Source organism: Chlorocebus sabaeus, chromosome 16 (assembly GCF_047675955.1).
Source record: "Chlorocebus sabaeus isolate Y175 chromosome 16, mChlSab1.0.hap1, whole genome shotgun sequence".
Classification (NCBI taxonomy): Eukaryota; Metazoa; Chordata; class Mammalia; order Primates; family Cercopithecidae; genus Chlorocebus; species Chlorocebus sabaeus.
In genome coordinates this window covers 556213-572073 of record NC_132919.1, presented here as the reverse complement: position 1 = coordinate 572073, position 15861 = coordinate 556213, and the positions used below count along the sequence as shown (strand labels likewise).

Sequence of the window (15861 nt, the reverse complement as noted above, 5' to 3'; positions counted from 1 at the left end):
ACAATTAATGAATCAATAACGATATATTTTTGGCGTTGCTTTTAAATTTTATTTTCCAATTCCTTGTTGCTCAGATTCTTTTTGTTTAATATGGGGCCTCAATCTGTTGCCCGGGCTGGAGTGCGGTGGTGCGATCACAGCTCACGGCAGCCTGGAATGAAAGCAATCCTCCCCTCAGCCTCCCAAGTGGCTGGGACCACACGGGGACTTCAGGCACCTGCCGCCATGCCGGCCAGTCGTTTTTGTTTTTGTGGAGATGAGGTCTCACTATGTTGCTCAGGCTGCTCTTGAACTCCTGGGCTCAAGTGATCCTCCTGCCTCAGCCCCACAGTGTTGGGATTACCGGCTGTGCCACTGGGCCTGGCCTGCTCAGATTATTACGTGATTCTCTGGTCTCTTCGCCTCCTGCGGCCTCCTCTGAGGAGCTGGTGGTTTTTCGCCTCCTGCGGCCTCCTCTGAGGAGCTGGTTCTCTAGTCTCTTCGCCTCCTGCGGCCTCCTCTGAGGAGCTGGTGGTTTTTCGCCTCCTGCGGCCTCCTCTGAAGAGCTGGTTCTCTGGTCTCTTCGCCTCCTGCGGCCTCCTCTGAGGAGCTGGTTCTCTGGTCTCTTCGCCTCCTGCGGCCTCCTCTGAGGAGCTGGTTCTCTGGTCTCTTCGCCTCCTGCGGCCTCCTCTGAGGAGCTGGTGGTTTTTCGCCTCCTGCGGCCTCCTCTGAGGAGCCGGTGGTTTGCCCTGTAGATTCCCCCAAGGTTTGGATCTGGCTGATCGCACCCACAAGTATTAATGGCCATTTTACTGTGTCTCCTGTATTTCCCATAAACTGGTAGTTAGACGTAGAAGCCTGAACTGATTCAGGTTCCTTTTTACAGAAAACTACATCCTAGTGATGTTTTGTGTGTCTGCCGTCAAGATACACAATGCTTGGGTGCTCTTTGTGTGATGTCAGCAGCCACTGATGCTCAAAGCCCAGATTCTTTACTCCATTAGGAGGTAGAAAGAATGCTACTCCGGCCGGGCGCAGGGGCTCACGCCTGTAATCCCAGCACTCTGGGAGGCTGAGGTGGGCAGATCACCTGAGGTCAGGAGTTCGAGACCAGGCTGGCCAACATAGTAAAACCCCATCTCTACTAAAAATACAAAAATTAGGGCCGGGCGCGGTGGCTCATGCCTGTAATCCCAGCACTTTGGGAGGCCAGAGGCGGGTGGATCATGAGGTCAGAAGTTCAAGACCAGAATGGCCAACTTGTGGCCAAAAAGTGAGGAGCATGGAGAGCTTAGAAGGTGGAGGTACAGCAAAGCAAGGGAGTGGGCCAGCAGGGCTGAGCAGGGCGCGTTTCAGGGAGAGGAAGAAGTGGAGAGCTTAGAAGGTGGGGGTGCAGCAAAGCAAGGGAGTGGGCCAGCAGGGCTGAGCACGGCGCGTTTCAGGGAGAGGAAGAAGGAAGTGTGAAGTATGAAGGTCCTGAGGGCGAAGGACCCTGGGGTCTCCCGGAAATTTAAAAGGCCAGTGTAACTGAAGCCTAGCAGGCAAGGTGGAAAGTAGCAAGACGGGGCCAGAAAGCTGGGCAGGACCCAATTCATGGTTAGGAATTTGGATTTTATTTTCAGTGTCATAGGAAGAGCCTGCTGAAGAGTTTAAGCATGATAAGCCTGCGCCATAATTTGTTTTATCCCTTATAAATACACATGTAGATTGTTTCCAGCTTTATGAGGACAGTATTGATCTGTTTTGTTCACTGAATAACTCTCTTATTCTGTTACACAGCCTGAACAAAGAGGGCTTTCAGTAAATATTGGTTGAATTAATGAATGCTGCAAAAAATACGCGTATCTTTATCCGTTATTCTCCTTATTTCATTGAAATGCATTTCTAGCTGTGAAATTGCTGGTTTAGGCAATATGTGTATTTAAATTTTTGCTTTTTGAATAAATTACCTTCCAAAAAGGTTATACTAATTTATGCACCCCAGTAGCACTTTCAAATTTAAGACAAAACATTGGTTATTCTGGCTGGGCGTGGTGGCTCACGCCTGTAATCCCAGCTGTAGTCCCAGCTACTCAGCACTTTGGGACTCGGAGGTGGGTGGATCACCTGAGGTCAGGAGTTCAAGACCAGCCTGGCTGATATGGTGAAACCCCATCTCTACTAAAGATACGAAATTAGCTGGGCGTGGTGACGCACACCTGTAGTCTCAGCTACTCAGGAGGCTGAGGCAGGAGAATCGCTTGAACCTTGGAGGCGGAGGTTGCAGTGACCTGAGATCGTGCCATTGTACTCCAGCCTGGGCAACAAGAGTGAAACTCTGTCTCAAAAAAAAAAAAAAGGCCAAAACATTAGCTATTCTTAGAGTTTGTGTGATAGGTTTACGGTGCTAGATTAATCAACTCCCAGGGATATTTCCAAGTATTTATGAGTCCTGGTCCCGTTATTTTTCTTTGAGCTCCAGGAACATGTTGATTGTTTCTGTCCCTGGCTGTTGGCTGATGACAGCAGAGACCGCATTTCTTTTGTTTACCACTGTATCCCCAGTGCCTTAATGAGGCGACTGGCCCATCGTAGCATTCACTGGCTGTTTTAGCTGGTTTTACTGCTACTTACCACCAAAGGTTTCTAATCTGGGTGGGCAAGTTCATGGGGCAGGGAGTATCTTAAAATCAGGTTCTTTTCAGAATGAATTGATGGGAATTTTTGATGTGTCATAAGAAAGAAGTACAGCACAGTGCTAAAGGGCACAGGCTCTGGAGGGAGTTTGATTCCTGGCCCTACCACTTCTATCTTGGGTAGGCCCCCACACTTTTTTTCTGATCTGTAAAATGAGGATGATAACAATAGAATCTTCCTCGTAAGGTTATAAGATTGGCCAGGCACGGTGGCTCACACCTGTAATCCCAGCACTTTGGGAGGCCGAGGCGGGCGGATCACCTGAGGTTGGGAGTTTGAGACCATCCTGACCAACATGGAGAAATCCCTGTCTCTACTAAAAATACAAAATTAGCTGGGCGTGGTGGCAGGCGCCTGTACTCCCAGCTACTCGGGAGGCTGAGGCAGGAGAATCACTTGAACCCGGGAGGTGGAGGCTGCAGGGAGTTGAGGTCGCACCACTCCACTCCAGCCTTGCTCCACAAGAGTGAGACTCCGTCTCAAAAGAAAAAAAAAGCGTCTGGAATTATGCCTTAATCATCAAACTCAGTAAATGTTAACTATTATTATGATGCTACTTCTTTGGATGATCATTGACCATGCATCTGTTTCTCCTGTTTTCCAACAGCTAGAAGAAAAACTCAAAGAAAAAGTGGATGTAAGTCTGATTGAACGAATCAATCTGACTGGAGAGATGGACACGTTCAGCACGTAGGTACCTCACACACGCTTGCTGCCTGTCCTGTCTCTGATACGCAGCAGCGTTCAGCATGTATATACCTCGCACACTTGCTCACTGCCTGTCCTCTCTCTGTTACACAGCAGTGTTTAGCACATACGTACCTCGCACATGCTTGGTCGCTGCCTTTCCTCTCTCTGTTACACAGCAGCGTGCCTCAGGCTGTTGGCTTTAGTCACTGCAGAACCTAAGAGGTTTCTGTTGGGTCAGAACGAGTCCCTACTGGCCACTAAGAAGCTTCAGAACTGGGCTGCCATTGTACCTCCTCAAATGCAGTTGCTCTTTTAGCTTATGGGGTCTTTATTGTCTCACTGTGAAGAATAACCACAGAGAAGACATTCTCCCTTGGCCATCCCTGATCTGCCCCTACCTAAACCCACAGAAGGCCAGGCCTACCTTCAGTGTTTTAAAGTGTAAAGTATAAATGGCTTGAATTTAGCCACTGAGGGAATAAGAGTGTGGGGTGACAGGGGAGGTCCACTTTCTTTCCCTGTTAGGACTTTGTGGCACTTTAGTTTTGGTCCATTTCTGCTCCACTGCCATTACATGAGACAGGCATGGCCAGGCCGCAGCTTTCACATCAGCCGCTTATTGAGGAAAAATCAGAATTCTCTTCTTAATTTATTTCTTCCACTTCTCTTTATTTTCTTCAGTTCTGACTGAAACATTTTTGGGAAGCAGGTTCTTTTGTAGGAAGATGTGAACAGGGATACTGGGGTGGTGATTAGGGAGACTGGCCGTGGGGTTCTGTGTCCTGACTGGGTGAGGATATAGCCGGGTAAAACCAGGACGTGAAGAAAGAGCCAAGCTGCTCTTCCGCTGTCATTGATTGAAGCTCAAACTTTGCCGATGAAATGATGAATCTGAGGTTGACACAGAGGCCTGAGTGTCAGTCGTTCAGATGGCCGTTGTTTGAAGCGGTGACCACAGGGATTTCTTTGATTTGCAGGGTCATCTCCAGCAGTATTCAGCTGCTGGTTCAGGATCTGGATGCCGCCTGTGATCCTGCCCTGACGGCCATGAGCAAGGTAAGGTCGTGGGAAATGGCGTCTTTCTTACAAACTAGCGAGAGCAGCCCCAGGTGGCGTCGACTGTCTGTGGCTTCTCCAGGCTCATCGGAGCTTGAAGGACAGCTGAGAGGAGAACGGAACGGCCCTGGAGTTCCTGAGAGCACTCAGTGTGTGTTGCACCCGGGTCGGGTCAGTTGCTTGTCCTTTTAGAGACAGAGCATCACACAGTATTGGAGGATGGCAAAAAAAAAAAGAGAGACGAAGTAAATGTGTTTGATGAGTCTAAAGGAGATGTTTTCTGTGGTTTATATTTTTTGGAGAGAGAGTCTCTGTGTCACTCAGGCTGGAGTGCAGTGGTGCCATCATGGCTCCCTGCAGCCTCGACCCTCTGGGCTCATCCGTCCTTCTGCCTCAGCCTCCCAAGTAGCTGAGACCACAGGCGCTTGCCACTGCATCTAACTACTTTTTAAATGTTTTGTAAAGTTAAGAGTCTTGCTGTGTTGCCCAGACTGGTCTTGAACTCCTTGCGTCAAGCAGTCTTCCCACCGAGGCCTCCCAAAGTGCTGGGATTACAGGCATTAGCCATTGTGCCCAGCTGAGATGGATCATTTTTAATTACCGAGCGCTCCCTCATGTTCCTGTTTTTGGCTTTTATGTGCCTATGCCTTTTTTTCCCAAATGAATGTCAGTTCTGTAAGTGCACAGACCATGTCTTTCACCCCCGTTTTATCTCTCACGTAGTCTTGAATATGGGAGATTCATTTTTGTTAATTAAAAGTGAATCAGCCATGTTCCTTTATTTGCGTATTATCTTTGATTAGTATCTGACACATGCTAAAAACCTTGGTGTGGTCTCACCAGAATGGGTGTTCTCGTCAGTGCTTAAAGCAGTAACTTCTGACTCATTCTTCATTCTCGCCCACTGAGAGGTTTTTCCGACTCGTTCTGAGCTCTGGTGCCAGTGCAAGAGTCCTTGATGAGGCTGTGAACTCTGGTTTTCTAATATCCTGGTGGCCCATCAGTCAGCCCTTGGCCCTCAAGTCCCTCCTTTGGCACTTACTGAGCACTACCTCATGTTCCTATTTTTGGCTTTTATGTGCCTATGCCTTTTTTCCCAAATGAAGTCAATTCCGTAAGTGCACAGACCATGTCTTTCACCCCTCTTTTGTCTCTCATGTAGCCTTGAATATGGGAGATTCATTTGTGTTAATTAAGTTGGAAATGGGCCTTTGTTATGCTAAACCCGAGGAACATGAAGCTGCAACTCTAGAACTTTGCTGAGCAGGGATTGGTAAACTAGAGCTTGGGAACCAAATCTGGCCCACTGCTTGTTTTTGAAAATAAAGTTTTATTGGAACACAGCCACGTTCCTTTATTTACGTATCCTCTATAGCTGCCTTTTTGCAGTATGGTGGTAGAATTGAGTCATTGCAACAGAGACTAGCCCACAAAGCTAAAAAAATTTAATATTAACTCTGACCCTTTATAGAAAAAGTTTGCCAGTGTCTGCTCTAGAGTCCTAGGCTCTTGTAGCAAATTCTGGAGAAATGATTTCTCTGGGCATACTGGCCAGTACCAGAGGGCAGTGGGAGGAACACTAACTTTGGAGTCAGACAGACCTAACTCCTCCAGGGCTTCCTTTGGGGGTCTTGAGCAGAGGATTCACCTGTCTGGGCCAACGTGACATCATCTGGGCCCACGTACCCCAAGTGAACCGTGGATCTCTGCATCCCAGCATTGCTGTGAGGATAAAACACGGAACACACGGGTCCAGTGCCGGGCACATAGTAAATACTCATGAAACGTTAGTTCCCTCTCCCTCTTGTCAGGAGGAGTGACCATGTCACAAGGTTGTGTAAGCAGACATTTGGTCTGAATTTGGTTTTGCAGCAGATTATAAATATTTAACAAAAATAAGATTAAAACCAAAACGTAGGCTTTGGGGTTTTATGAACTGAAGTGGCAAGTCCTAAAATAGCTGACGTCACAGTTTTATTCAGAAAGCTCATCTTTTTCACGAGTCCGGTGCTGACAGGCACGTCTGGCATCCTGGGCATTCACAGGAGGACGCTCCAGGCAGGCGGACGGAGGCCGGTCCGGGGGACGCTCCAGGCAGGCGGACGGAGGCCGGTCCGGGGGACTCTCCGGGCAGGCGGACGGAGGCCGGTCCGGGGGACTCTCCGGGCAGGCGGACGGAGGCCGGTCCGGGGAACACTCCGGGCAGGCGGACGGAGGCCGGTCCGGAGGTGTGGAGGAGTTCATTTTGCAGGCTCTGCTTATCCCCTCCTGCTGGTGACCATTCCCCACATCCTGAGTGTGATCTGTCCCAGCTGCCGTCTCTCCTGAACTGCACACACTTTAGGTCGGAATGCAGCTGGTGAAAGCATTTTCACATTTACCAAAGGAAGAGTGGAATTTTTTTTTTTTTTTTTCCAATAAAATCACAGTTGGAAGGGGTTTAACACTGCAGGTGTTGCTTATACCCACTGTCGGCTGGTTCTGTGGATTTCCCTCAAACCCTGCCCCGTCCCACCCTCTACTTCTCCCCGTGCCCACACCAGCAAATATTCACAGAGACCGTGCCTCCCGAGTCCTTTGTTTGTGTCATAGGAAAACCACAGACTTGGGGACGCAGCAGCTGGGAGGCCGTTACTTTTTGTCTGAGTCTTCTGGAGTTGTAGCAAAATGAAATCCATGTGATGGAAATAAACAAGCCAAGTGGTCACAGATTGATTCAACACGCATTCTGTGTTCTTTATGCCGGCATCCTGTTTTGTGTAGTTTCTTCTAGGATTTTAGAAAACTTCTGTGATGATGGTTGTTTCTGTCTCTGATTCTATCATTTTGGCCGCTGGTTGGACAGTTCAGTTGAGACCCTGCCCAGCACAGTGCTGGGAGCTGCGAGGCTCAGAAAGGCGGAAACCTTTGGCTGAGGTGTTTAGATTCCAGGAGCTGAGGGCAAGAGATGTGTAAGATGACAGCAACACCCGGAAACTTTAATAAAAGAGGTGAGGAAATCAGTTCCGTAAGAAAAGTACGAAATATGCCCTCTTTAAAGAGGGAGGAGTTCATATCCAGCTGGGGAGGCAAGGAAGGCCCTGGTAAGGAAGTGGTGTTTGAAGCAGATCAGGGTGAAGTTTTGAATGAATTTGTGATTAGGAGGGCAGTTCAGATGGGGTGAAAACGTGAGTAAAGTTCTGTGAGGTGAGGAAAGCTGACGAGTTTGGTGAAAACTGCCACTCTCACTCAGCATCCCAGGGGCTCCTCAGGCCACTCCTGTACTTGGACTGATAGGGTTAAGATCAGAAAGGAGACTGCCCTCAAGGAGTCTGTACCCTGCTGGGAAGAAAACTGAGAAGAGCCCGTACTGTAAATAAATGTATCTTAGAAATGTCAGAAGGACGGTTGACTTGCCAAAATGGAGTGTAGTCGCTGGATGATTCTGAGTTGACGGAAGGAGCTTTCCTTGACAAGATGGATTGAGCCAGGCAACTTGGTGAAGTCATTCTCCTGGGAGACCTCATCCTCGTGGAAGGCACCTGGTGGCCTCCTCCGTGGTTGGCATATAGAGCTTTCATTTTCTGTCTCTTCACTCCACTGCTAGGTCAGTTTCTGCCGCTCCCTCCGGAGATGTGCCCAGTTCTCCAGCCACAGCCGTGTGTACTTCCCTGAATGCACACTGCTCTTTTGTGGCTTCCATGCCTTTTCTCATTTTATTCTTTCTGCCCAGAATTTTCTTCCTGCTGTCATCTGCCCAAGAAGCACATCCTTTAAGATCGAGTTCAAATATCTGTCCCCGTTTAAAAACCTGAGGTATAATTCACATACCATAGAATTCACCCTTTTGAAGTGTGCAGTTGGCCAGGCGCAGTGGCTCACGCCTGCAATCCCAGCACTTTGGGAGGCTGAGGAGGGCAAATCATTTGAGGTCAGGAGTTGGAGACCAGCCTGGCCAGCATGGTGAGACCCCGTCTCTACTAAAAATACAAAAAACTTGCTGGACGTGATGGGGCAGACCTATAGTCCCAGATACTCAGGAGGCTGAGGTAGGAGAATCACTTGAACCTGGGAGGTGGAGGTTGCCGTGAGCTCAGATTGCGCCACTGCACTCCAGCCTGGGCGACAGAGCGAGACTGTATCTTACAAATAAATAAATAAAGTGTACAATTTAGTTGTTTTTAGTATGCTCACAGTGTCATGAAACCACCACCACCATCTAATTCCAGAACATCTTCATCACCCCCAAAAGAAACCCCGTACCTCTCAGCAGTCGTTCTCCATTCCGCTGACAACCATCAGCCTCCTTTCTGTCTCTGTGGATTTGCCCCTCCTGACATTTCGCATACATAGAATCACATGGCGTGTGGCACGTCTTGCGCCTGGCTCTCTCCACTTAGCGTCGTGTTTTCAGGGCACGTTCATGGTGGGGCGTGTGTCAGCACTCCATTCCTTTTTGTGGCTGAGTGACATTCCATTGTGTGGATAGACCACATTGTGTTTATTCATTCATCTGTTGGATGTTTGAGTTATTTCTACTTTCTAATTTTGAATATTGCTGTGAACATTCACGTACAGGTTTTCGTATGAACATGTTTTCAGTTCTCTTCAATATGTACCCAAAGGCCGGGCATGGTGGCTCAAGCCTGTAATCCCAGCACGTTGGGAGGCCGAGACGGCCGGATCATCTGAGGTCAGGAGTTCAAGAGCATCCTGGCCAACACAGTGAAACCCCGTCTCTATGAAAAATACAAAAATTATCCGGGTGTGGTAGCACACGCGCCTGTAACCCCAGCTACTCAAGAGGCTGAGACAGGAGAATGGCTTGAACCTGGGAGGCGGAGATTGCAGTGAGCCAAGATCTCACCACTGCACTCCAGCCTGGGCGACAGAGGGAGACTCTTGTCTCAAAAAAAAAAAAACAAAAAAAAAAGTACCTAAGGAATGGAACCAAAAGAGCCGTATGGTCAATTTATGTTTAATGTTTTGAGAAACTGCCAGACTGTTTTCTAAAGTGACTGTGCCATTGTATATTTCCACCAGCAAAGTGTAAGGGACTCAGTTTCTCCACGTCTTCCCCCACACTTGTTTTCCTTTTTTATTATTGCCGTTTTCGTGGGTGTGAAGTGGTATCTCATTGTGATTTCAGTTTGCGTTTCTCCCGTGACTAACATGCTGGTCACCTTCTCAGGTGCTACTGGTGATTTGTATGTTCTCTTCGAACAAATGACAATGAAATGTTTTGCCTATTTTAAAATTGGGTTGTCTTTCTGTTGTTGAATTGTAAAAGTTATTTTTATATCTGGATACTAGACCCTTTATCAGCTATGAAATTTGTAAATATTCTCGCGCATTCTGTGGCTGGGCTGTCTTTTCACTTTCTTGATAATGGCTTAGATTTTCTGAAGTCTGGTGTGTCGTGTGTGTGTGTGTGTGTCGTGTGTGTGTGTGTGTCGTGTGTGTGTGTGTGTGTCGTGTGTGTGTGTGTCGTGTGTGTGTGTGTGTCGTGTGTGTGTGTGTGTGTGTCGTGTGTGTGTGTGTGTGTGTGTGTGTGTGTGAGAGATATCTAAGATACCATTGCCTGATCCAAAATCATAAAGATTTACTCTGTGGCTTCTTCTAAGAATTTTAGTTTTAGTTCTTAAATTTAGGTCTTCACAAAAAAGAAAAAAGAAAACAAAAGGAAAAAATGTAGGTCTTCAATCCATTTTGAGTTGATTTTTGTCTGTGGTGTGAGGCAAAGATTCAGCAGCATTCTTTTGCTGAAAGATACTCAGCTTTCCCAGCACCATTTGTTGAAAAGACTGTTCTTTTCACGTTGGACGGTCTTGACACCCTCATAAAAAATCAGTTAACCATAGATGTGTGGGATTATTTCTGGGGTCTCAGTTCTATTCCATCCATCTGTATGTCTGTCTTCAGCATCTGTATGTCCATCCTCAGGCCAGTACCACACTGTTTGGCTATAATAGCTTTGTAGTAATCTTTGAAATCAAGAAGTATGAGTCTTCCAACTTTGTTCTTTGTCAACACTGTTTTGGCTCTTCTAGGTCACTTACAATGTCAGCATTTCTTGCCTCAGCCAAAGCTTTCCTCTTTCTCCTTCAAGACACCACAGTACCTAGACTACCTTTCTGTTTTGTTATATGATCATTTTTATGTCTTTGTCTTCCCTATTAAACTCTGAGCAACTTGAGGGCCGTGTGTTATTCATTTTGGAAACGCGTGGCATAGCACAGTACCTGCGTAGCTGTGGTACTCCCTGAATGACTTTGAAGGTAAAGAGGGGGTGGGGTGGGGGACGGAAGAGAAAGAACCGAAGGACCACAAACACCCTTTTGACCAAAGATTGGTAAACAAGTGAGACATAGATAGAACTCTGCTGCACAGACGTAGCCAGGCGGAGCTGGTAGATGTAGAGTGGGAAACTTGGACATCTTTGTGGGAGACGGCGGGGTCACGGAATCCTGGAAACCTTCAGGTCCATAGCTAGTGCTGCTGAGGATGGAGTGATGCTCCTCGATGGCACCTAATGGCACAAGGGCTTCTGACTTCAGCAGGTGGCATCCTGGAGCCGATTGAAGAGATGTCGGAATGAAGGACTAATTTTCTTGATTTTTAGTAAAGATGAGGTCTTGCTGTGTTGCCCAGGCCAGTCTCAAACTCCTGAGCTCTAGTGATCTTCCCACCTCGGCCTCCCAAAATGCTGGGATTACAGGGCGTGAGCCACTGTGCCTGGCCTCGTTATTGCTTATTTTCTTAGATAACCTCTATGAGCTGATAATAAGTTACTATTTACTGAGCACTTACCAGGAATTACAACCCAATTAATTTCATTCTAACAATAAATTCGTAAGATGGCTATGCTATTTCCCCTTTTCACAGATAAAGAAGCTGAAACACAGAGACATTAAATCACCTGCTCCAGATCTTTTAGCTACTCGGGAGGCTACGGTGGGAGGGTCACTTGAGCCCGAGAGGCAGAGGTTGCAGTGAGCTGTGATCACGCCACCACACTGTCTCTCTGTGCAGGATTGTGCCACGCCATACAGAGAGAGAGTATTTTTGGCAAATGTGGCAACTGAGGCAAAATCAGCTTAAGTCACCTGCCTAAACGTGGAAGAGCCTCGGCCTCCCAAACTGCTGGGATTACAGGCATGTTGCCATCGCACCCGGCCTGATATTTTTGAAAAAAAGAATAGAATTTAAATCACCATAATTTCAATTAGTTGATACATTTCTGTCAGCGTGTGCCCAGTCCTGGTGGGTCCAGTGAGTGTTCATGCTGATATGAGTTTTTCAGGCATTCACCATCATCATGGTGTACATGCATCTCCAGCTTTTCTTGATCTGACACCAGGACTTTTCTACAGAGGAGAAAACGTGTTGAGCAGCTGCCCCACATATTCCAATCTGCAGTGAATATTTTTCCCTGAAAACTAATGAACTTTCCTTCTGGTATCTTCTTTCCTACCTCCCTCCACTCCCTCCCCCCTTTTCCCCCCCTCCCTCCCTCCCTCCCCCTCCCTCCCTCCCTCCCTGCCTCCTTCCCCCTCCCCTCCCCCCCTCCCCTTCCCTCCCCTCCCCCCTTTCCTCCCCTCCCCCCTCCCCTCTCCTCCCCTCCCCTCTCCTCCCCTCCCCTCTCCTCCCCTCCCCTCTCCCCTCCCCTCCCCCCTTCCCTCCCCTCCCCCCTTCCCTCCCCTACCCCCCTTCCCTTCCCATTATGCCCAAAGCCATATAGCTTATAACAGTGAAGCTAGAAGTAAAACTAGTTCTCCTGATTCTGGAAAAAGTAGTTACTTGGAGTGTTTTGGTGGAAATAAAAAGGATTCTGTCTTTTAGATTTAAATCCTACAAATCCTTAGAAATGAGTACGTCTGGTTATGCCCCTGTACGCAGGATAGAGAGCCGTGGGCTTTGAGCAGGGGCTGCTGGTCCCACGGTCCCCTCCTCTCTCCAGGCCGTTTCCTAGGGCTGCTCACATCACTCAGTTAAGTAATCCAAGTCTCTGTTCAGAAGCAAACACACTTAGTGTTTTGCCCATTAATGGTAGTTTTAGGAAAAAACAGAAACTGAATAAATTAAATTTTCTTACAGTCTGGCACATAATTTATATTAGGTTTCAGGATTGTGAACATGTATCCATTTAGGAGGCTGCATTACCATCCCCCAAAGACATTTTGAAACAGTTAGAAGAGTTCTCAAGTCTGTTCTCATTTTCCTCAGTCATTACAATGCACATCTGTTTCAGAAGACCCAGGGAAAGCCACGGCTAAGAAACCCTCAAGTTCACTGCTACGTAGAATCAAGACTAGTCTGTTCTCGTTTCCATTTTCCTCAGTCATTAAAATGCACATCTGTTTCAGAAGACCCTTAGAAAGCCACAGCTAAGAAACCCTCAAGTTCTACCTAGAATCAAGATACAACTTTCGTTTTCATAAAAAAGATTTTTCCCATTATGATAAAACTAAATCACTTCCATTTTAGAAAAATGCAGTTTGTTTGTTTGTTTGCCAGTCTCGCTCTGTCCCCTAGGCTGGAGTGCAGTGGCGCGATTTGTGCTCATGGCAACCTCTCCCTCCCGGGTTCAAGCAGTTCTCCTGCCTCAGCCTCCCGAGTAGCTGGGATTATGGGCACCTGCCACCACTCGCGGCTAATTTTTGTATTTTTGGTAGAGACGGGGTTTCATGGTGTTGGCCAGGCTGGTCTCGAATTCCTGGCCTCAAATGAACTGCCCGCCTCGGCCTCCCAAACTGTTGGGATTATACCGCCCGGCCAGATTTTTTTGAAAAAAAGAAAAAAATTTAAATCCCCATAATTTCAATTAATTGGTACATTTCTGAATTAATTGATAATTATCAGTTATCTAAATTTAGTGATTTTTAGTGATAGTGCAAGTATTTATTCTTAAAATTATAAGAGTAGCTAAAATTTACTGTGGAATTAATACGTGTTGTGAGACACAGTGTTAAGAACATTCCATGCATTATCTTTCAGTAATAGATGATCGATGTTACCATCATCCCAGTTTTACAGATGAGAAAACTGAGGCTCAGAGAAATTAGGTGGCTTGTCCGGGTCACCCCTTTAGAAGGTTGCACAGTGTCAGAACTCAGACTGGCTGACTCAATTTCAGCATGTTGAGTACCATCTTTATGACCTTTCCTGCTAACTTAGCAGTTGTGCTTCCGTAGGCAGGTCACTCGCTGTCCTCAAGCCTGTCTCATCCTCGTTTATCATTACTCACAAAGAGGAGTAATAATACCTCTTCACTACATCATTCATTCATCAGGCAGCAAGTTCATGTGGAAATGTCAGGCACAGCGCCTGGTATGTAGTAGATGCTTGATAAACGTTCCTTCAGCACCGGGTGCGTAGTAGGTGCTTGATAAACGTTCCTTCAGCGCCCGGTGGGTAGTAGGTGCTTGATTAACGTTCCTTCAGCGCCTGGGGCGTAGTAGGTGCTTAATAAACGTTCCTTCAGTGCCTGGTGTGTGATAGGTGCTTGATAAAGGTTCCTTCAGTGCCCGGTGTGTGGTAGGTGCTTGATTAATGTTCCTTCAGTGCTGAGTGCGTAGTAGGTGCTTGATAAACATTCCTTCAACGCTGGGTGCATAGTAGGTGCTTGATTAACGTTCCTTAAGTGCCTGGTGCTTAGTAGTGCTTGATAAATGTTCCTTCAGCTCCGGGTGCGTAGTAGATGCTTTATTAACATTCCTTCAGTGCCGGGTGCGTAGTAGGTGCTCGATTAACATTCCTTAAGTGCCCGGTGCGTAGTAGGTGCTTGATAAACGTTCCCTCAGCGCCGGGTGCGTAGTAGGTGCTTTATTAACATTCCTTCAGTGCTGGGTACGTAGTTGGTGCTTGATAAACATTCCCTCAGTGCCAGGTGTGTAGTAGGTGCTTTATTAACGTTCCTTCAGCGCCGGGTGCGTAGTAGGTGCTTGATAAACGTTCCCTCAGTGCCCGGTGCATAGTAGGTGCTTGATAAACGTTCCCTCAGCGCCGGGTGCGTAGTAGGTGCTTTATTAACATTCCTTCAGCGCCGGGTGTGTAGTAGGTGCTTGATAAACGTTCCCTCAGTGCCCGGTGTGTAGTAGGTGCTTGATAAACGTTCCCTCAGTGCCCGGTGTGTAGTAGGTGCTTGATAAACGTTCCCTCAGCACCGGGTGCGTAGTAGGTGCTTTATTAACATTCCTTCAGCGCCGGGTGTGTAGTAGGTGCTTGATAAACGTTCCCTCAGTGCCCGGTGTGTAGTAGGTGCTTGATAAACGTTCCCTCAGCACCGGGTGCGTAGTAGGTGCTTTATTAACATTCCTTCAGCGCCGGGTGTGTAGTAGGTGCTTGATAAACGTTCCCTCAGTGCTGGGTGCGTAGTAGGTGCTTGATAAACGTTCCCTCAGCGCCGGGTGCGTAGTAGGTGCTTTATTAACATTCCTTCAGCGCCGGGTGTGTAGTAGGTGCTTGATAAACGTTCCCTCAGTGCTGGGTGCGTAGTAGGTGCTTGATAAACGTTCCCTCAGCGCCGGGTGCGTAGTAGGTGCTTTATTAACATTCCTTCAGCGCCGGGTGTGTAGTAGGTGCTTGATAAACGTTCCCTCAGCGCCGGGTGCGTAGTAGGTGCTTTATTAACATTCCTTCAGCGCCGGGTGTGTAGTAGGTGCTTGATAAACGTTCCCTCAGTGCTGGGTGCGTAGTAGGTGCTTGATAAACGTTCCCTCAGCGCCGGGTGCGTAGTAGGTGCTTTATTAACATTCCTTCAGCGCCGGGTGTGTAGTAGGTGCTTGATAAACGTTCCCTCAGTGCCGGGTGCGTAGTAGGTGCTTGATAAACGTTCCCTCAGCGCCGGGTGCGTAGTAGGTGCTTGATAAACGTTCCCTCAGCGCCCGGTGCGTAGTAGGTGCTTGATAAACGTTCCCTCAGCGCCCGGTGCGTAGTAGGTGCTTGATAAACGTTCCCTCAGCGCCCGGTGCGTAGTAGGTGCTTGATAAACGTTCCCTCAGCGCCCGGTGCGTAGTAGGTGCTTGATAAACGTTCCCTCAGCGCCCGGTGCGTAGTAGGTGCTTGATAAACGTTCCCTCAGCGCCCGGTGCGTAGTAGGTGCTTGATAAACGTTCCCTCAGCGCCCGGTGCGTAGTAGGTGCTTGATAAACGTTCCCTCAGTGCCCGGTGCATAGTAGGTGCTTGATAAACGTTCCCTCAGTGCTGGGTGCGTAGTAGGTGCTTGATAAACGTTCCTTCAGCACCGGGTGCATAGTAGGTGCTTGATAAACGTTCCTTCAGCACCCGGTGCGTAGTAGGTGCTTGATAAACGTTCCTTCAGCGCCTGGTGTGTGGTAGGTGCTTGATAAAGCTTCCTTCACCTCTTTGGTCCCCACCCAATGCTCGGTGCCGTGCTGCACTTGCCAAAGGTACCTATAAATATATCTGATGCTGCAGGAGTGAAAGGAGCCCCACCAGGCGTCAGAGTGAGTGAGCGTG

The 15861-nt window shown here is 47.9% G+C and overlaps 1 protein-coding gene across 1 annotated transcript in view; it reads left to right on the top strand.

Annotated features, from left to right (window-relative positions):
* VPS53 (VPS53 subunit of GARP complex) overlaps positions 1 to 15861 on the top strand; it is a 168980-nt gene that overhangs the window by 126240 nt on the left and 26879 nt on the right. Inside the window, exons 16-17 of the mRNA XM_073023847.1 lie at positions 3263 to 3345; positions 4323 to 4401. Coding sequence (XP_072879948.1) covers positions 3263 to 3345; positions 4323 to 4401 — 162 coding nt within the window. The remainder of the gene's footprint in view (positions 1 to 3262; positions 3346 to 4322; positions 4402 to 15861) is intronic.